The following is a 17,011-nucleotide window of genomic DNA, read 5'->3' on the forward strand; positions in this document are numbered from 1 at the left end:
CTCATTGTTTTCACACTCATCGTTGGGGAGGAATTTCTAGAATCTCAAGTGACTCACTTAATGAATCAGTTGGGAGCGGGTGAGGAGGCTCGACTCACCCCAAATCTCTGAGCGTGGCCCAGGATTGAGGATTGGGATTGAGCCTGAGGCAGGGTCACGCTGGATCAAGGGTTGGGTGTCAACAACAAGGACCCTGAGAATGGGGCCTCCGTCCCTCCACCCTGTCCCCATGTTGAATCTCTCTAGCATTGGAGGGATAGTCCATCAAGGGCCTTGTGGGAGAGCACTAGACCATGTGTGTGTTGTAGAATGTGAGCTCCTTGAAGACAATGACTGGAGGAGATCTGATGAGGGGAGGTTGTGTCTGTATCTCCAGCACCTGGCACAGTGTTGTGCAAATAGTTGGCAAATGAGAAATGTTTGTTGGGCCCTAGGCTAGTCACAACTTTGTCATTTCTAGTTATGTGATTTTATGCAAGTCACTTAATGCCCATGAGGCTCAGTTTCCTCCCCTGGATGAAAACAAAACACTGGGGTCTCAAATATAGAAACAGAATGAAGTAAGGCATAAGGCTAGAAATTTGCTTGGCCTCTAAATTTAAAAGCTACTAGTTAGTGATCAAAACAAACTGGCATTGGGGGCAGCTAGGTGGCACAGTGAATAGAGCACTGGCCCCGGAGTCAGGAGGACCTGAGTTCAAATCCGGCCTCAGACACTTAACACACACACACACAAAAAAACTAGCCCTGTGACCTTGGGCAAGTCACTTAACCCCAACTGCCCCTCCAAAAAAAAGCAAAACAAATAAATAAACTGGTATTACCTGCAAATACTAACTTATACCACAAGTTACCAGAAGATACTAACATTTTATATATAAAGATATATACACAGAAAGATATATGTATGTATACATATATATATACACACACACACACACATACATACAACATATATTATAAGATAGAATGTTTATTCTCATAAATGGTTATTAGATTCCCTGGGACTTGAAAATACATTTAAGTCCCTAAAGCTGTATGAAACTGACTCTTGGGATTTAACATCTCAATGTGGATCTTTCACAAACACTCTGTCCCTAAATTGTACTTTGAATGTAAAACCCTACAATCTAAGGCAATTTCTAAAACTTCCCACGAAGAGTTTCACAAGAGTAGATGAGACCCACTCTTCTAATCATCAGACTGGGATGTTTGGTTCATGGAGGAAGTTTCTCTCAAGTGACCATCTTCCAAATAGCTGTTTGAATGTTTTCTAATAAAATAGTGTTTTCAAGAGATCTGGTTACTAAACACAGTGCCAAGTGAGTTAGTGCATTTGCTGCAAGACTCACAGTGCTTTGAATTAAGACCAATGGTTCCAGCAAAGGTTGGTCTTCCTACAGACTTTCCTTCACTCAACCCCTTGGATCCAGTCCCAGAGTGAAGAGAATACTTTAAGTCTCTATGGGGATTTCCCGTGAGAAATTGTCTGTGTCTTCCAGCATCTATTCATATCTGGACCAGAATGATTTTGTATGGATTTAGTATTTAAATAGGTAGAGCACGATATCGAGATTAATTTGGTTTCCTATAGATGGAGCCACTGAATGTTCCCCAAATGAATTAAGTTGTTCTCACTTGGGTCAGTCTGCCAAGTGCTTACCCTGTACCAGGGTCAGTACCTACCTTCGCGGACTTCACATTCTAATAGGGGCAACAACATGCAAATAACCATGTTTGTACAAAACATGTGCAGTATAAATGCAAATATAATAAAATAAATGCAAAATAAATATTCTCAGAGGGAGGGACAGAATGGGAAAATCCTTTAGCAAAAGGTGGGATTTGAGTCGTCTTGTAGGAAACTGAAGAAATCAGGAGGAGGAAATAAGGAGAAAGAACACTGCAAACAGGGAAGACAGTCAACAAAAAGGGGAAAAGTCAGGAGAGGGCATCCTCATTGGCCCCAAAGGTATAGAAGGCAGTTGATAGGCAGGCACGAATAAGTTAAGAGGCATCTTTCCTCCCCCATCACCAACACTCGATGAATTGGTTTCAGAATAGGTTGTTCCTGGAAGTTGTGGTTTGGAGGTTTGCTTGGGGTTTTTTTGTTTATTTTTTTGCCCCTGGTGCATTTTCCTTATCTGAATTAAAATGATGAATTCATCATCTACCTTTTCTAGCATGGGAAGGAATTTGTCTTCTCTGAAAGCAACACCTGTAATAATGTTTCCTTTAGCGATATAAACCTGTGGTATTTATGAAATGGGGATAATGTTGCCCTGCCATCTTCATGGGGTTATTATAAGAAAAGTACTTCCTTTAAACTCTATGAAGGCAGTCCTAGGTCTCACAGGAACTGTATTTTTCCCAGCTACTAGCCCCCCTCAATGCTCTGTATGCTATATAAACCTTTTAATTCGGTACTTAATGAATGTTTGACTTGAATGCTCTGTGAGAGACAGTCTAATGGCATCATAGCTGGTACTGGCATTGAAGATAGGAGGCCTGAATTTGAATCCAGGCTCTGACACTGACTGGCAGTTCAAACATGGGCAAATCACTCATCTTGTTACCTTACCTATTTCTGTAAGCCAACGAATATTACAAACCCATGAGATGATCATTACTCATGCCATCAATGACACTAGCCCTAAATTTAGGACTGGAAAGATAAGACAGGGACCAATCCAACAGCCAGGCTGTGTGAGCCAGGAAGTTTTTAGAGCTTGAAAAGAACTTAGACCTCTTGTGGGATCTTATCCTGGGCTCCATGGATGAATTTCAAGGGGACTGTGAAGTTGGATGGGGAGAAAAATTTGCATCTTTATTTTCACTGCAATTGCTTTGCTTTGTGATCTGATGTATTTCATTTTATGCATTTAAAAAAAAAAACCATCATTCTGAGGAGGGTAAGTTTCACCAAACTATCAAAAGGATTTTCTACGACACAAGAAAAGCCTTGTTTTAGAGATCATCTAGAACCCTGATCTTGAGAATGCCAGGAGGCTGGGCTTCTTCCTTCTGTAGCATACAGACAGACTCCATTGACATCCCAAAGTCAGAGTCCCCACAAGGACATTCAGTGTTGATCCAGGTAGTTTCCTTTAGGAGAGTTTGGAGTGAGAGAGCAGGAGTTCTCCCAACTCCATCCCCTATACATTTAATTCCTACATGCCCCACAGGACAGTGTCTCTACTTTGACTTCTCCCCTCTCCTCACCTCGGACATATCCCTCATTTCTGCCATGCCTCAATTAGTCACTAGAAGCTGGGGGACCAGAAACCTGGAGGGGGTAGTTGCCTAGAAGTGGTATAGAGAAAAGAGCTTGGGAGGGGCGGCTAGGTGGCGCAGTGAATAGAGCACCAGCCCTGGAGTCAGGAGGACTTGAGTTCAAATTCGATCTCAGACGCTTGACACACTTACTAGCCGTGTGACCTTGGGCAAGTCACAATTGCCCTCCAAAAAAAAAAAAGGAAAGAAAAAAGAGCTTGGGGTAAGAAAAATTGGGTGAGAATCCTAACTCCACCATTCAGTAGTTATGGGACCAGGACAAGTCATTCCATCCCTCTGGGTATCACTTTCTTTCCCTGTCAAATGGGAATAATGACTTTTTTTTCTGCCTGCCTCACATAATTATTGCAAGAAAACACTAAACTATGAAGTGCAATATAATTATGATCTATGACGATGATCTGGGAATTCCAATGGCGGGGTTCTGGGAGGAGGAGGCAGGGTACCCTGAAGAGACAAGGAGCTGTAAAGATCCTGGTTAGGGGGTCTGGAAACAAGGCACTGAGGCCTAGAAAGCTAAGAAGAAAGTCTTTGAATCATATGATGTCAGAGCTGAGGACCTTAGAGCAAAGAATGTCAGAGAGAAGGGACCTTAGAATATAGAATGTCAGAGGTGGAAGAAGGACTTAGACCATAAAATGCTGGAGCTAGAAGAGGTCTTAGAGCAGAAAGTATAGAATTTCAGAGCATTTAGGGAGTTCAGAACAAAAATCACAGAATATCAGATTCTGAAGGGACCTTAGACCATAGAACGCAGAATTTCATAGCCAGAAGAGACTTCAGACTATAGAATGTCAGGGATAGAAAGGGCCTTAGAACAAAGAACATAAGACATTAGATTTCTAAGAGTTCTTAGATCATGGAAAGTCAGATTTGGAAGGGACCTTAAAAATAATCTAGTCTACCATGCTGATTTTAGAGAAAAGGAAAAGGAATTTGCCCAAGTTTCCACAATTGGTTGGTGGTGGGACTGATATTAGAATACTAATGTAGTCCAACCAGTCCTCTATTCCGTAATATTTCTGGACATTGGGATTTGGTGATCTGGATCCCAGCAGAATCTTGGTGGCCTGGGAAGTGGCCCCTAGAGGATCTTGGGAAGGATATTTCTATTATGGTCAAGATCTTATGTCAGGAAACATGAAGCATGGGTAGGGGAAAAACCCCAAAATAGGTGAATAAAAAATTTATTGAAATTAGAGGAATAAATAGTATTAGATACATAGAAGTGGTTACAAATAACTATAAAAATCAGTTAACATTCAAGCATATACTTTCTTGACGACTATATTCTTCTTCTGTCACCCCTCTCTACCTAACCAGGGGTGTGAGACTGAGGCAGCTCTGGGTCACCGGCCAGCCGGGATAGGACCCGAAGTTCATGTTACTCACCCTCTGCCTATACCCTGCTTTCTCCTAAGGGCCTGGGGGAGGCTAGGAGAGAGAGTACCTAATCCCAGAGAGAGATGGTTCAGGCCCAAGGAAAAGCTAATCGATAGGGGAGGTGGGGGCATGAAGCTAGGCATCTGAACTCTTCCACCCTTCAGAGGTAGGTCATGTGTTTAGTGGGAAAAACTGCAACATGAAGTCAAAGACCCAGGTGTCTAGCTGACCCCGCAGCTGGCCCCCAGATCCCACCTCCCACCCCTAGGACTGCAGCCTGTAACCTCGCCCACCCCTACCACCCCCAAGCCTGAAGTCATCGGTGTCTCCCCGGGGCTGTCCTCGGAACTGTGCCCCTTGCACTATCCTTTGGATCCAGGCCTTGTGGGCAGTGAGGCTAATGTAAACACCAGGCCTGTTGCGCTCGGCACAGCCCTCTCCCCAGCTGATGATGCCAGCAAGAAGCCAGGACCCATTCACTTCGCACATCAGGGGGCCCCCTGAGTCACCCTGCAAGGATGGAGAGAAGTTACATACATTTAGAATGCAAAAGGAGGATGGGTGAGCCCCAGGGTAGGACCTAGTGCAAACTGAGTGTAACAGGCCATTAAAATGCCTGACTCTGGGGTGAGCGAGTTGGATCCAGTCAGCTGACAACTTTCCTCCCCTCAACCCTTCCTGAAACACTCTGGGATTAGGAAGAATTGTTGAGAAACCACTCCAATTTCTAGAGGAAACCAGGCAGCCTGACAAAGGAAATTGGGGCAGGAGGCCATTTTTAAAATTCACTAAACTCAACTTCTCTTTTCTGTTTAGCATCAAAGCTCTTCAGAACCTGAGCCCAACTGACCCTTCTAGGCTTAGAATACTCTAACTCGCCCTTATGGATGTCATGGCACAGCCGAACTGGCCTGCTCTGCTCAGGTAGCCGCTTGCCCTGAGTTGACACAAGGTAGAGGATCAGGAGACTAACACAAGTTTTGCTGGCTGCTAAGAATAGAGCAGCTTGGAGATCTGTCTAGAATTGCTCGGATTGTCTCTTGGGTTGTCGTGCCAAAGGGAGCGAGCAAGGCAGCTGCGACCCACGAGTAGAAGAAGCACCATCTGATTCTTGGGACAATTCATCGTGGCTGGGTACAGTCTATCTAACTGGGTCTAGGGTTGGGTTGGGGAAGAAGATGGCTCCCTCTGGAGTTGGCCAGTCACCTGACCCAGGCACAGAGCTTACCAGGCATGCATCCTTCTTGCCTTCCAGGTAGCCAGCACACAGCATATCTGAGGTGATGACCCCCTGCCCCACACCCTGCCAGTAGAGGCGGCTGCATGTCTCAGAAGAGATGATGGGAACTTTCAGCTTCTGTAAGGTCTGGGGATATGGCAGGAGAACTAAGTGGGAAAAAGAGGAAAGGAAAGAAGGAGTCAGGCTTGGAGATAACCACTCCTCCCTCAGCACCAGGGTCAGCACCAGAGTCTCACCTCAGGATCTCATCACTGATACATGGGAGAAGACTCCCTGCTAGCAGCTTCAGAGTTTTAAGGATATTCCCAATGCTGCAGGGGCCCCAGTTTAGACTCAAAATCTTAAGCCTCTTGACTTGTCTATTTCTTTTTGTTGCCTCAGTTTCTTTTCCATCTGATTTGCTCCCTATATCTGTCTCTGGACCTGACTGTCTTTCTTTTCCTCTTTCAGTCTGTGTCTATATCTCTGTGTTTAGACTCGAACCCTTTGTTCAGTTCACCGAAGAAATCCTATATTGGACTTCATCTGATGATAGGACACAAAACCATGGCATACACAGATGGTTTGTGTTGGTAACACAAAACTTAGAAGGAACATGATTGCTATTTTCAAATACAGGAAAGACGTCATGCGGAAAGGGGTGGGGAGGATTAGACTTAAATTGTTTGGCCCTAAAGACCAGAACATCAGTTAGTTTGTACAGTGAATAGAGTGCAGGGCTTGCAGTCAGGAAGTCCTGAGTTCAAATCCTGCCTTAGACACTTATTAGCGGTGTGACCCTGAGTAAGTCACTTGAAACTGCCTCAGTTTCCCCATTTATAGAATGAGCTGGAGAAGGAAATGGCAACCACTGCAGTATCTTTACAAGAAAAGAGGTCACAAATAGACATAACTGAAAAACAATTAAACAACAACAGTAAAAAGACGAGACCTGAAAAAAATGAGTGGCAGCCCACTAGTGTTTTCTCCATTTATGGAGATCTTTAAGTAGGTGCAAGTTTGACTGTAATTTAGGACAGGGTTAGACTAAAAGGCCCATAAGATGCCTTGCAGATAAAACATTCTATTACTTTATTATAACACCACTTAAAAACAAGGATATAAAGTAGGTTTTCCACATTTTTGCTTCTCTGAAACTGAGGCAGCTTGGTTAAACAAGGTTACTTCCCACTAACCCCCCAGAAGGAGACACAGGGAGAGAGAGAGAAATAGAGACAGCTAGAATGTCTCAATGATAAGCGCAGTCCCTGGACAATTATAAAATTTTTCTCTGTCTGGGGTATAAAACTCTGTTGATCCTAACTTTTTTTTTTTTTTTTTGCTTTTTGAAGTGGGAGAAGGCAGGGCAATTGGGGTTAAATGACTTTCCCAAGGTCACATGGCTAGTAAGTGTTAAGTGTCTGTGGACTCAGGCCTCCTGACTCCAGGGCCGGTGCTCTATTCACTGCACCCCCTAGCCTTCCCTTGTCCTAACTATTGTTGACCACTCAATCACCCTACTATTCTGGGAAGGGCTGGTTTCCTGGGACTAGAAGTTTTACTGCCTCCCCTATCTCTGGACCAGAACCCACAACATGGGAGTGAAATGAATTAGAATATGTCTCTTCATACCCTTTCTCTGTGTGTCTGGACCAATGGCTTTGAACACTATCAGTAACCTCAGTACGCAGGTCAGCTGAGTGTGGGGCTCTCTGTTCCTTGAAATCTTGGCGTTCTGGCAGTGTTTAAGTCTGTCTCTGCTTCTCTGTCTCCTCGTGTCTTCCATATAATCTCAGGGTGGGAAATATCCTCAGAGGGCAAAACTAATCCACTCCCTGCTTAAAGTATAAACCGCTTCTACAATTATCTCCAATGAGTGGTCATCTCAAGTCTCCTTGAAGACCTCCGGTGATGAAGACCTTCATCACTCCCCTCAAGGCAGCCCATTCCATTTTTGAACAATTGTCATCGTTGGGGAAGTTTTCCCTGATAGTGAGTAAAAATCTTCTCTGTAACCACCACCTGTTGTTCCCAGTTCTGCTCTCTAAGGCCAAGCTGAAAGAGTATAAATCCTTTTCCACATGGCAGTCCTCAAAATGCTTGAGGGCATCTATCATATTCTCCTCAAGTCTTCTCACACATTGCCAGCTGCCTAAGTACTCTTATACTCTCATGGTTGCCAGTACTCTCAACTTCCTATTTGCCCTTTGGGTAAGCTCCAGATTGTCAAAGTCCTTTTTATAATGAAGTCCAGAATTAAACCCTACTCTCAATATGGTATGACCAAGGCAGGGAACAGCAGTTTGGAACCTTCTCCCCACTCTGTTTGTCTCTGCCTCCAACCATCTATAGCTCCCTCTAGAAGCTTCTCTTTTCTCTTCCTTTAAGTGAACATGGGTGTTTCATGGGGGCTCTCACCTCCATCTCCAATGCTGCCCCAGCCAGCAATCCAGCAGCTGGTACCAGGAAGGAGCTTTACAGTGCTGTCAGGCAAACAGATGGGCAGGATACGCTCAGAGAATTTGATGGAGTGATCGAGGCGTACCAGGGCAATGTCCCCCCGGTTGCTCTCCTTCCAGATGTATTTAGGGTGGGGCAGTACCCAAGCCATGCCCACTCGTATGGCCCGATAGCCAGGGTTTCCCAGCTGCCAGGCCCCCAGAAGAACTGAAAATTGAGATGGCTCCACAGAACTGGAAAGAAAGAAATAGCTGGTTCAGAACTAGAAAGGTGGGGGTCTATTTGGGACAGGATGTCTGGGTTCTTGGAAAGGGGAGAGAGGTCTGGGGGACAGGACACCTGAGTTCTGAAGGAGAACAGGAAGACAAAATTGCTAATTCTTAGAGAGATGAGAGAGGACCAACATAAGGAAGACCTTCAAGCAATTAAAGAACAATGAGCTGCCTCAGGGTTGTTCTTCCTCACTAGAAATCTTTAAGAGAAAGCAGGATGACTGCTGGGCAAGAATAGTGTAGAGAGTATTTTGGGTCAGGTACTAGTTGGACTAGCTAGCTACTCTATGTCTCCTTACCTATCCCATATGGATATCCCATATATGCTGAAGTTCTTGGAGTATGGAAATCTAGGGGCGCAAGATGTCTGGGTTATAAGGAAAGAGGTAGGGAGAAGAAACGTGGTTCCTGGGGAAAGAAATATGAGGGACAGGATGCCAGGGCATGGAAGAAGGAGTGCAGTATAATGAAAAAAAAATCCCTGGATTTGGAGGAACTCAAGTCTGCTACTTGCTATCTGCATGGCCTTGGAAAAGTCACTTAACCTCTTTGTGTCTCAAGCTCTTCATCTGGAAAATGAGGGAATTGGGCCAGATGACCCTGAAGGTGCCTTCTAGCTGTAGGGAGGGAGAACAGGAAGACAAGATACTTGGATTCTAGGGCAAAAAGGCACAGGAAACAGGACAACTGGATTTGAAGAAGAGGTTTCGGTGACAAGACTCTTGGGTTCTGCGAGAAGACAGAGAAACAAAGGAGGTGGGTTCTAGCATAGATAAGTCTGTGGCCCAGGATACCTATGAAAGAGCTAAATGGCATAGTGGATAGTATGTTGTATTTGAAGTAAGGAAGACCTGAATTCAAATCCTGCCTCAAACACAAGTCACTTAACTCCTCGGTCTCAGTTTCCGCCTCTGTGAAAAGAGGATAATAATAGCATCTAATTTGTTATGTGAACTAAGTTGAATGAAGTAAAATTGTAAAGCCCTTTACAAACTTTAAAGTGCTAAAAAAAATTCTAGCTATTATAATAATTACTATTATTTATTAGGGAAAGGAGTGATCTAGGAACGGGACATCAGGTTCTACAGGAGAGGGGGTCGGAGGAGAACATACTCCTTGAAGCAATGGGCAGCGGTGACGACCCATCTGTTGGTGATCAGGGAGCCAGCGCAGTGATGAGTTCCATTCTTCTGGATACTGACAATCCATGGCCATTCAGCATCCATAGCATTCTCTCCCCCTACGATTCGGTTTAGCTGCTGGGGTTTCCCACAGGCTGGAGGGAAAAGAGGAAGTTAGAATTCCTTTCTCGTCACTAGCTACCCTTTCCCATTCTGTAATGAGGACCCCCATCTCTCCCTTAGAAGAAGCTAGGTGGTTCAGTGGATAGAGTACTGGACCTGGAGTTAAGAAGACCTGAGTTCAAATCTGGTCTTAGACACTTACTTGCTGTGTGACCCTGGGCAAAATTAACCTTTCTGCCTCAGTTTTCTCAATTGCAAAATGGGGATAATAACAGCATCTACTTTGCAGAATTATTGTGAGTATCAAATTAAAAGATATGTGTATAGAGTTTAGCACAGTGCCTGGGACATAGAAGGTACTAGGTAAATACTTATTCTCTTCCTTTCCTTTCCTTTCCTTCCCTTCCCCTCCATGGGGATGCTACTTACCTGGCATCTCAGCAATTTCTGGAGTGACTGGTAGGAAAAAAAAAAAAGGAAAAGGTCAGGATGATTGAACAGAAGGGGGCCAGTGGCTCTAACCCAGGCATACTATCCCAAAGACCTGCTCAATGCCATGCTCCTCCCTTTTCTGAGAAGCCCCTTGGGTCCCAGAAGGTAGGAATCCTCTGGGAGTCATTGTCTGGAGGCTGAAAGGATCATACCCTTGTTTTTCTCCTATACCTCTGACTGCACCTCCAAGCACCCCTCTGTCAATCCTCCCTCTGCCTACCAGGACTTTCCATCTATGTGTTGTTCAGGTCATCATTGCAGGCTCTCTGAAAGGATTCAAAGATGGATGCAAGGGGAATCAGATTATAGCCATCCCTTCTTACCTTCCTCCCATGGCTGAGCCTCCAGTCTAGACTTCCCTTAACACCCAACATTTATTCTCCTGACCTCAGCTCTCCCCTGGAGCAGTGCCTTATCTCTCTATGCTACTAATGCATTTCCTTTGGCTGAGCCTGCCCAGTGTCCCTTTTCAGAATCTCTAGCCTCTCTTGTATGGAAGTTGGGTCAAGGACAAGATGAGAGAAGGGAATGGGAGTTCTGTGAAAACAGAAGAAGGAGTAATACAGGGACAGTATAGAAAAGGTAGATAGGTCAAAACAGGGCCAGAGACATTGACAGATCCATTGACTCATAAGATGTCACAGTTGGAAGGGACCCAAGGAGGGGAAGTGTCTCACTCAAGGTCACACATTGCGTCAATGGCAGAGCCAGAATTAAAAGTTAGGGCTTCTGATTCCTGGTCCAAGGCTGCACAAACACACACACACACACACACACACACACACGACAAATTTAGAGCTAGAAAGTATAAGGAAATTAAAGACAACAAGAAACTGAGCTGCAAAGACAGAGGAGATTGAAAACAGACAACAGAGTGGAATGAGAACAAGAAAAAGAAAAGTGAAAAGAAAACAGGAGCAGAGAAGAGGGGGAGCAAGATAAAAGTAAAAGAAACTGAGAAATAGCTAGGAGTGGGAAGTAGAGGTGGAAGGCTTTGGAGCTGGATCTAGGGCTCTCTAGGGAGAAAAAGGAAAACACATTGCAGAAGAGAGGAGGGAGGTGAAATGGGAGAGGTCAGAGAGAAGTGGCAAGTCCAGCCAAGGGAACCCAACCTACTAACTCACCTGAATGGGCCAGGAGAGGCAGATAGACCGCCAACCTGAACCAGCCCCAGCAGTAGCTGGAAAATCCCATGGTGAGTAAGGAAGGAGGGCTCAGGGCCCTGGGACCAGGATGATAGGAGTTGTGTGTTCCAGAGACAAAGACTGAGTGTGTGGCCTGGCTTGCAGGCCCTAGGTTTTTATCCATAGGGAGGGTGGAATGCTGTTAGACCAGTTGACTCAGTGTGTTCTTGGTTGAGGCCCTGTCCCAAGGCTGTGGGTCATTAATATGGCCTTGGGCAGAACCAGCTTCCTCCACCTGCCTCAGGTCCATGGAATGGTTGGCTTTGGGGCAAGCTCCCTTGGGGAGGAGGAGGGAGAGAGGACAAAAAAAAATGTCAAGGTTAGAACCTTAGAACCCAGAAGGTCAGAGTAGGACAGGATTGTAGAGAGTAAAACATAAAAAGTCAGATCCAGAAGGAACCTTGAAATCCAAAATGCTAAACCTAGAAGAAGCCTTTCCTGATCCCCCTTAATGCTAGTGCCTTCAATGGGTTGATTATCTCCAATGTATCACATCTATATCTATATAGATATATATATATACACACACACACACATATGTGTGTGTGCATGTGTATGTATATATGTCTGTGTATGTCTGTGTGTATATATATACATATATATATATATATGTATACACACATTCAATTGGGGTTCAATCACTTAACCAAGGTCACACAGCTATGTCTGAAGGTAGATTTGAACTCAGGTCCTCCTGACTTCAGGGGTAGCTCTCTGTCCACTGTACCACCTAGCTACCCCTGTTCACATGGTAGTAGAAAAAGAGACACAAGGACACTCTCCAGGTCTCTCTCAAGACCTTTGGAATTGATTGTGTGACATGGGAGACGCTGGCGGAGGACCGCTCAGCATGATGTGCCCACATCAGAGAGGGTGCTGTGCTCTGTGAGCACAGCAGAATTGAAGCAGCTCAAAGGAAACACAGGCTGTGCGTGTTTAGAGTGTCCACCCCAATGTTCACGCAGACAATTTGTTCCTGCCCTGTGAAAGAGCCTTCTGCGCTCGCGTCGGTCTGATCAGCCATAGTCAGACACGTTGAAACTTGACTCTGGCAGAGCGATGTCATTTTGGTCCTCTTGTATGTTCGGACACACACACACACATGCATATGTGTATATATATATATAATGTATACACTCCTTGTATCTTGTTTGTTCATGGTAGTTTTTATGTTGTCTCCCCAATCAGACTGTGAGCTCTTTGAGAGAAGAATGTTTTCTGTCTTTCTTCAGATTCCCACTGCTTGGCACAGTGCCTGCCATATGCATTTAATAATAACGTGTATATATACATATATACACACACAATACACATACAAACACATATACATACACACATATTTCTTTAAAGTTTACAAAGTGCTTTACAAATATCTCATTTTATTCTCACAACAACCATGGGAGGTAGAGTCTATTATAATCCCCATTTTACAGATGAAGAGCCTGAGGCCAGCAGAGGTTAAATTTACTAGCTCAGGGGCCACTAGGTGGTTCAGTGAATAGAACACCAGCCCTGGAGTCAGGAGGACCTGAGTTCAAATCCAGCCTCAGACACTTAACACTTACTAGCTGTGTGACTTTGGGCAAGTCACTTAATTCCAATTGCCCTACCCCCAACCCCAAAAAAAGCAAAAAAAAAAAAAATTTACTAGCTCACATTGCTAGTAAATGTCCTAGGCTGGGATTGAGATCAGATATCTCTTCCTGACTTCCTGGCTCTATCCACTGTACTACCTAGCCACCTCCCAATGCTTAATAAATGTTTGTTAACCTGATTGGAGAAAAGAGCTTAGAGATCATCTAGTTCAAAGGTTTTTAACCATTTTTGTGTCATGGACTCCTTTGATAATGTAGTCAAGTCTATGAATTGCTTCTCATAATAATGTTCTTAGGTGCATAAAATAAAACAGGATTACAAGTGAAGCCAATTATATTAAAACACAGTTATCAAAATATTTTTTGAAGGAGGGAAGGCAAGGCAATTGTGTCAAGTGTCTGAGGCCAGATTTGAACTCAGGTCCTCCTGACCCCAGGGCTGGTGCTTTATTCACTGTACCACCTAGTTGTCCCTATCAAAATTTAAAAAAAAATTCATGGACCCCAGATTAAGAACCCCCTAATCTAAACCAGCACCCTATTTTAGGAGGGAATTGAGTATCAGAGAGGAAAAGACTTGCCAAAGTTCAAACAGGTTTGGAGGCAGAGCTGGGACCAGAACCCAGTCAGGTTTATCATTGGAAGAGCCTTTAGTGATCCTTCTAGTCTAACACCCTAATTTTACAGATGGGGATACTGAGGCCCAGAATGGTCAAGGAGTTTGGCCCACAGCCCATGTTATCATAGATGGAATTAGATTTAGATCTGGGAGGGGCTCTGGAGGCCATCTATGTGAACTTCCTCAATCTTCAGTTAAGGAAGCTGAAGTCTAGAAAGTAGAAGTGATTTGCTCAAGGTCACATAGGTCATAAGCATCAAAGGCAGGATTTGAACCCAGGTCCTCTGACTCTACAGTCAATAGTCTCTCCATCATGCCATAGTAAGTCAAAAGTAAAGCGGGTTAAACATCTCCTGGCTCTCTGGATACAGCTTACCAACTGATGAGAACCACATTGCTCTAATCTTGGTCTGAGCTCTCACTGTGCACAGGGAGGATTCAGGGAAGGGGCTGCTGGGGAGATTCCCCAGGCCCGGGAAAAAATGGTCATCCAGCAGAGTCTGGGAGGCAGAAACTTGAGACTAGAAATCACAGGATCTGCCAGTCAGAAGAGATGTCAGAGGCACTCTAGTCCAACCCATACTTGAACAAGAATTCACCCTATAAGCTGTCTGACAAATGGCCACCCAGATTTTGCTTGTCTAATGAGGGGATACCACTCCCTACCCCAGGTAATTCATTGTGGACTGGGATAGCTCTAATCCTTACCAAGGTCTCCCTTATTATCAGACCTAAGTCCATCTCTACAATTTCTACCAATTGTTCCTAGTTCTACCCTGTAGGGACCAAGCAAAACAAGCCTTTGAAAGTGAGTACCATGTTCCATGCTAGATCTCCTCTTCTCCAGGCTAAACATTCCCAGTTCTTACCACCCATCAGTCAACAATATTTATTAAGTCCCCACTCTGTGCCAAGAACTGTGCTAAGTGCTGAGGATACAAAGGATGGTAAAAGCATGGTCCCTGCCCCCAAGAAGCTCATGTTCTAATGGAGGAGAACAAGTTGTAAACCTCTACATGCATACACAGTAAATGGGAAGTGATCTCAGAGGCAAGACACCGATGGCCGGAAATGTGAAGAGGCACGGAGATGGAAGGCAGAAGGTAGGAGCCTTCTCTTTCAGTGCTGAGCCAATGAACCTGATGGCATGATCTCAAAGCCCTTCCCCCTCTGGAGACTCTCCAGATCATCACTGTGATTTCCAAAAGGTGATCATCTTTTGCAGACCTTGCAGATGCCAAAAAACCAAGATACTGTCTTTTGGGATGGAATGAAAGTTCCTGAGGGCAAGGACTGTTTCATTTTTGTCTTTATATCTCCATTTCCTGGCACAGTGTCTGGAATATAATAGGTACTTAATGAGTGTTTGACTGATTGGTGATGATTGATGGATGCTATCACTATCCCTAGTTCCCTAAATTCAGCCTAAAATGGCATTTGATTTTTTTAGGTGACACATATTATATACTATTAATTCATAATGAGCTCTGAATTTCACTAGGAAAAAAAAAACAACAAAAAACAACCCAGATCTTTTCCCCTTGAATTTCTATCTAGTCATGCCTGCCCTAACTTATGCTTGTGAAGTTGATTTTTTGAACCCAACTGTAGGACTTTACATTTATCCAAGTTAAATTTAGCCTTATTAGATTTGACTTCATATCCTTACTTTGTTATACAATATTTTAACTATCTGTTTTAGCTTTGGGCCCCCTGCAGGCACATCAGAGGAGAAAGATTTAAGAGCTGTGATATAGGGTCTAAAGAACAGGAGGCATAGGTTCCAGGAACAGAATGTGTGTGTGTGTGTGTGTGTGTGTGTGTGTGTGTGTGTTGGCTTCTGAGACATGGAGGGTGGGGGATGGGATAGGGGCAGGCACCCTGGCCTCTAACGGCCCCTTGGCCTCTGGTGGCCAGAGTCCTGAGTGACTCAGTCACAATGGCCCTGACCCAACCCTTAGCTCTGGAATCCCGTTAGCCCACTTCCCGGAAAGCTGTGATTCAGGTCCCCCAACTTCCAAAACTCAGCCCACAGGAGGGAAGCTGAGGCCACCTTCTCCAGAGTCTGGACACCTTCCCAGAAGTGGCCCAACTGGTCTCCTTCCTGTTGTTATTACCCTTTGCAGGGGTGGAGCTTGGACCAATCATTTCCAGGCTCTGAGGAGTCACCTGTTCCTCAGACTCTTAGAGTGGGAGGGGGAGTGGGAGAAGAGCCTAAGAAGCTATGACAAGAGCCATAAACCAAGGGGAGAGGGGGAGGGCAGTGAATCTAGGTGCAGTGGGGAAAGATGGGGTAATGGAGGCCTGTGGGCAAGGCCCAGACCACAATGATGCTGCGGCTCTTGGAGCTACGAGATGGGCATGGGGAAACAAGTATTTATATAACACCTATGCTGAACACTTTACAAATATTGCCACGTTTGATCCTGGAACGTAGGTGCTATGATTATCCCCCTTTTATAGAGACTTTGGCAAACAGAGGTTAAATGACTTGCCCAGGGTCACATAGTTAAGTTTCTGAAATGGATCTGAATTCAGATCTTCGTGATCTCAGGCTCAGTGCTCTATCCACTTCACCACCAGAAGCCTCTAAGCTGTGGTTTGGAAAGTTTGAGTGTAGAATTGGGGAGCAGAGATTGGGGGCTAGGAGGGAAGGGAGAATCAGAAGCACCTTCCCCATTCTGGATCTCAGTCTATGAGAGGCAGCCATGATATAGTAGAAAGGTCATCATATAGTAGGAAATTCCTTGTTCACTGGCCAAGGAATCAGGAGACTTGGGCATGAGTTTTAATGAAGCCACTAACTTCCTGTGTGACTTTGGGCAAGTCACTTCCCATCTTCTCTTAATCTTCCTTAATCTTCCCCCTCGTCTAATGAAAGGATTGAGTTCCATGTCTAAGGGCCCTTCCCAGAACTAAGGTTCTAAGATGTCTCAAACACAGCAAAACACATCCCTCCAAGGGTCAAAGGGTTTACTTATTATGATCTCATTATTATGACCTCAGTGCTGATCAGTGAGGAGGAAGGAAGGGACATAATTAGGGGGAAATTGGGGATGGTTTGGGCTTTGTGTTGTGTCTGGTGTGAGCTCAAGTGGGAGGTTTTTCCCCAATAGGGTTTACCAGTTACCAGTCAGCTGTGACCAAATGGGTGGGAGAAACTTGTGTGAGGTCAGGTTTGTAGCAAGATCTGTCCTTTGACTAACGTTTCCCACACTCAGACAGCAGCCCTTCCCCTTCCCCTTCTCA

The 17,011-nt window shown here is 44.7% G+C and overlaps 3 protein-coding genes across 4 annotated transcripts in view; 1 reads left to right on the forward strand and 2 right to left on the reverse strand.

The window, feature by feature from the left end:
- The window catches only part of LOC138176672 (elongin-B), a 497,250-nt gene that overhangs the window by 375,473 nt on the left and 104,766 nt on the right, over nucleotides 1-17,011 (reverse strand). The gene's annotated exons all lie outside the window — the stretch shown is intronic.
- LOC138176619 (serine protease 27-like) overlaps nucleotides 1-17,011 on the forward strand; it is a 100,587-nt gene that overhangs the window by 1,254 nt on the left and 82,322 nt on the right. The window lies entirely within an intron of this gene.
- Nucleotides 4,466-14,601, reverse strand: LOC138176608 (brain-specific serine protease 4-like). Its single transcript, XM_069107393.1, has 6 exons — nucleotides 11,489-14,601; nucleotides 10,302-10,328; nucleotides 9,742-9,904; nucleotides 8,315-8,589; nucleotides 5,906-6,063; nucleotides 4,466-5,187 (listed from the first exon to the last, which is right to left on the reverse strand). Exons 1-6 carry the CDS (start codon nucleotides 11,670-11,672, stop codon nucleotides 4,942-4,944), a joined length of 1,053 nt encoding a protein of 350 aa, XP_068963494.1. The 5' UTR covers nucleotides 11,673-14,601; the 3' UTR covers nucleotides 4,466-4,941.

Source organism: Petaurus breviceps, unplaced genomic scaffold, assembly GCF_028583685.1.
Source record: "Petaurus breviceps papuanus isolate PSGF00001 unplaced genomic scaffold, PetGlider_PUasm1.0 138, whole genome shotgun sequence".
NCBI lineage: Eukaryota > Metazoa > Chordata > Mammalia > Diprotodontia > Petauridae > Petaurus > Petaurus breviceps.